The following is a 2955-nucleotide window of genomic DNA, read 5'->3' as shown; positions in this document are numbered from 1 at the left end:
CGGACGGACAGCGGAGTCTTAGTTATTACTAAGATATTAGTTATTACTAAGGTTTTACCCTTTGGGTACGGAACCCTAAAAATATGTAGGTACGCAATCATAGTAGAAACCCCACATGTTTTGGCTAGCTTGACTATGCCTAAGATTTATTTCTTAAAGAAACGTTTCATTTAATTAAGCATGTATTTCAAGAACAACAATCAATTGTTCTTTTACCGAAGTAACCTAACTGACTTTGTAATTGTAGTTCGTCGGTTAGTGACCTATTTATTATGAAAAGAGTGTCATAATATCTCCCATTGATAGTGTTCAGCGACAATTGAGGCAGGCTTAACAAAGAGGGAGCATCATTGAAACCAGCAGCATTGTCGCGGGCCTTGAACTTAGCGCAAATACCCGCCAGCTGAGCAAACGTGGCCCCCGAGCCGCCGGCGTATGCTGATTTTGAGGTTAGGAATATAACTATAACTTAGTAAAGGTAAACTGTAGTTTATTTGGAAACTACTTAGGCAATATTAATGAAGAATGGCGGCGTTTTGTTTACGACATAAGCGGATGCCAAGTGGGTGCACAGCGCACACCGTCGGCAAACAAAATTGAGATTTGCATGAGGCAGCGGCGCGGCACGCTCGCCTCGTTCGCCGCGCGATTAAAAATGCAGGCCGCGCGGGTGGGAGGGTGCGGGCGGGGCGGGGCTGCGTTCCGGCGCGCCATTGGACGGCGGACGGGCCGGGCGGGGCCGCGGGGCGCGCGGGGCAGGGGCGCGGGCAGCCGCCGCCGCCCGGAGCCAGCCGCCTCACAACGCACGTAGCCTTCGCGCCGTACGGTACCGCGAGACACCTCGCCGCTCCCGCCGCGAGTCCATGTGAACGACCGACAGTTCTCTCGTTGTGTAAGGTGAACGAAGTTCGGCAAGCTGTACGCGCCGCAGGAAGACGACATGTTGACGATGGAGACGGACTTGAAGGGCGGCAGTCTGCACGCCACCGTGCCGCCGCACCACGCGCTGCAGCACGGCTACGGCTCGCTGGGCGCGCTCGGCGGCATGATGCTGCCGCAGCAGCAGCCGCTCTCGCAGCACCAGCCGCTACAGCACCAACACCACCAATCGCTCGCGCAGCACCATCAGCCGCAGCCGCAGCACCAACAGACTCCCCATAATAACAACAACAACACCAGTAAAAACTCCAACTCGGACCGCGTCAAGCGCCCCATGAACGCTTTCATGGTGTGGTCGCGCGGCCAACGCAGGAAGATGGCCTCCGACAATCCAAAAATGCATAATTCGGAAATATCAAAACGTCTCGGTGCACAGTGGAAAGATCTCTCGGAATCCGAGAAAAGACCGTTCATCGACGAGGCGAAGAGACTTCGCGCCGTTCACATGAAGGAACACCCGGATTATAAATATAGACCGCGAAGGAAGACGAAGACGTTAGCTAAGAAACAAGAAAAATACCCTCTCGGAGGAGGAGCTCTATTAGGGGCTAGTGAAGCGCAACGCGCGTCGGCACCGTCGGCGCAACAGCCGCGTGATATGTACCAGATGACTCCTAACGGTTATATGCCCAACGGATACATGATGCACGATCCGAGCGCATATCAACAGCAAGCTTACGGATACCCGCGATACGACGTGTCTCAAATGCAACAAGGTGGTTACGGCGGTGGTTACTACGGCGGCGGACAAGGGTCGCCGTATCTGCCGCAGCCGCCGTCGCCGTCCGGGTACGTGCTGGGCCCCGGCTCGCCGGGTGGGTACGCGCTGCCTCCGTCGTGCGCGTCGCACTCGCCGAGCGGCTCCTCCGCCAAGTCGGAGCCCGTGTCGCCAGGCCCGCCGGGCATGAAGCGAGAGTTCGTGCCGCACGAGCCCGCGCAGCTGAAGCGCGAGTTCGGCCACCACGCACACCACCACGAGATGACCATGAAGCGCGAATATGGCCAGCAGGACCTGTCGCAGATCATCAGCATGTACCACGTGCCGGACGAGCAGCGGTACGCCGCCGCCAACGAGCGCGCCATGCCGCTCATCTGAGAATCGCCATTCGCGTGCGACATCGACATCCCGCCGCTCTGAGCGGGCTCGCACGCCAGTGACTTTGTTCCCAATCGGTTCGGATCGGACAGTGATCGTTACTGCACATACTGCTAGGTATGTCCATTTATTTGTTTTTAAGGACGCTGTTAGTGTTGCGCGTTGCTCGGCCGCCGTCGGCGAGGCCGGGAGTTCAATTAAATGTTGTTGATGACCTGTATTATATTACAATTTATTGTATTTTTTCATGGTTTTAAGTTAAATATTTTAAGATGTGATGCGCGGATGGATGGAAGGTGGCGTGACAGGTTGAGAGACGATGTAGTGTTTGTGGTAAATTGAATACCAAAAAAATTGAACAATTTGTAAATATAGTGATAAAGGCTAGAGTTAACGTTGGAGTTAGTCGTAAAGCGTAGGTAGATTAAGCCGTGCCACGACGCCACTCGTACTCCCGTCGTGCTTTGTACAAATATTTGTTATATGGAAACGAACGTTATAAAGCCTCGAAAGACTAAAATATTGTAATACGAAAATGTACAGTGAGTGTTATATAGTCAGTGGACACAAAAGTATATTGAAGAAAAGATGAAGTTATCAATAAACGACGCGTTAAAATGACATGCTGTTTTGTTCCTCCCCGCCCCCACCCATGTTGTAATGACCAGGTAAAAACGAGCCGTTTTTAACCGCATTTGTTCGACCGCAGTTTACAATTACAAAGTATTGCTTGTCGTGTCTTGTTATTTGTGGGCGAGCTTGTTTTTAAATATTTAAAGAGTTTTTTACTCATATATATCTTTTTATTAAAACGCCATAAACCAGAAATTAATACAAGTTATTTATTCTTGAAGGTAACTATTTCTGTAGAGTTGCGAAGAAGCCTGTAAAAGACTTCAACGGGCGTTAGTGATACTCTC

The 2955-nt window shown here is 51.5% G+C and overlaps 1 protein-coding gene across 1 annotated transcript; it reads left to right on the top strand.

Annotated features, from left to right (window-relative positions):
• The first annotated feature begins 784 nt into the window (after positions 1-784).
• Positions 785-2656, top strand: LOC134790853 (transcription factor Sox-14). Its single transcript, XM_063761825.1, has one exon. The coding sequence runs from the start codon at positions 941-943 to the stop codon at positions 2033-2035; it is 1095 nt and encodes a 364-aa protein (XP_063617895.1). The 5' UTR covers positions 785-940; the 3' UTR covers positions 2036-2656.
• The last annotated feature ends 299 nt before the right edge of the window (positions 2657-2955 follow it).

The sequence above is a fragment of the Cydia splendana genome, chromosome 5 (genome assembly GCF_910591565.1).
Source record: "Cydia splendana chromosome 5, ilCydSple1.2, whole genome shotgun sequence".
NCBI classification, from domain to species: domain Eukaryota; kingdom Metazoa; phylum Arthropoda; class Insecta; order Lepidoptera; family Tortricidae; genus Cydia; species Cydia splendana.
The sequence above is the reverse complement of the archived record's forward strand: the minus strand, read 5'-3'. Positions and strand labels throughout refer to the sequence as shown.

What these genes read in the sequence shown, in the direction of transcription:
- LOC134790853 (XM_063761825.1), top strand. Translation starts at nt 941, where the DNA reads ATGTTGACGATGGAGACGGACTTGAAGGGCGGCAGTCTGCACGCCACC.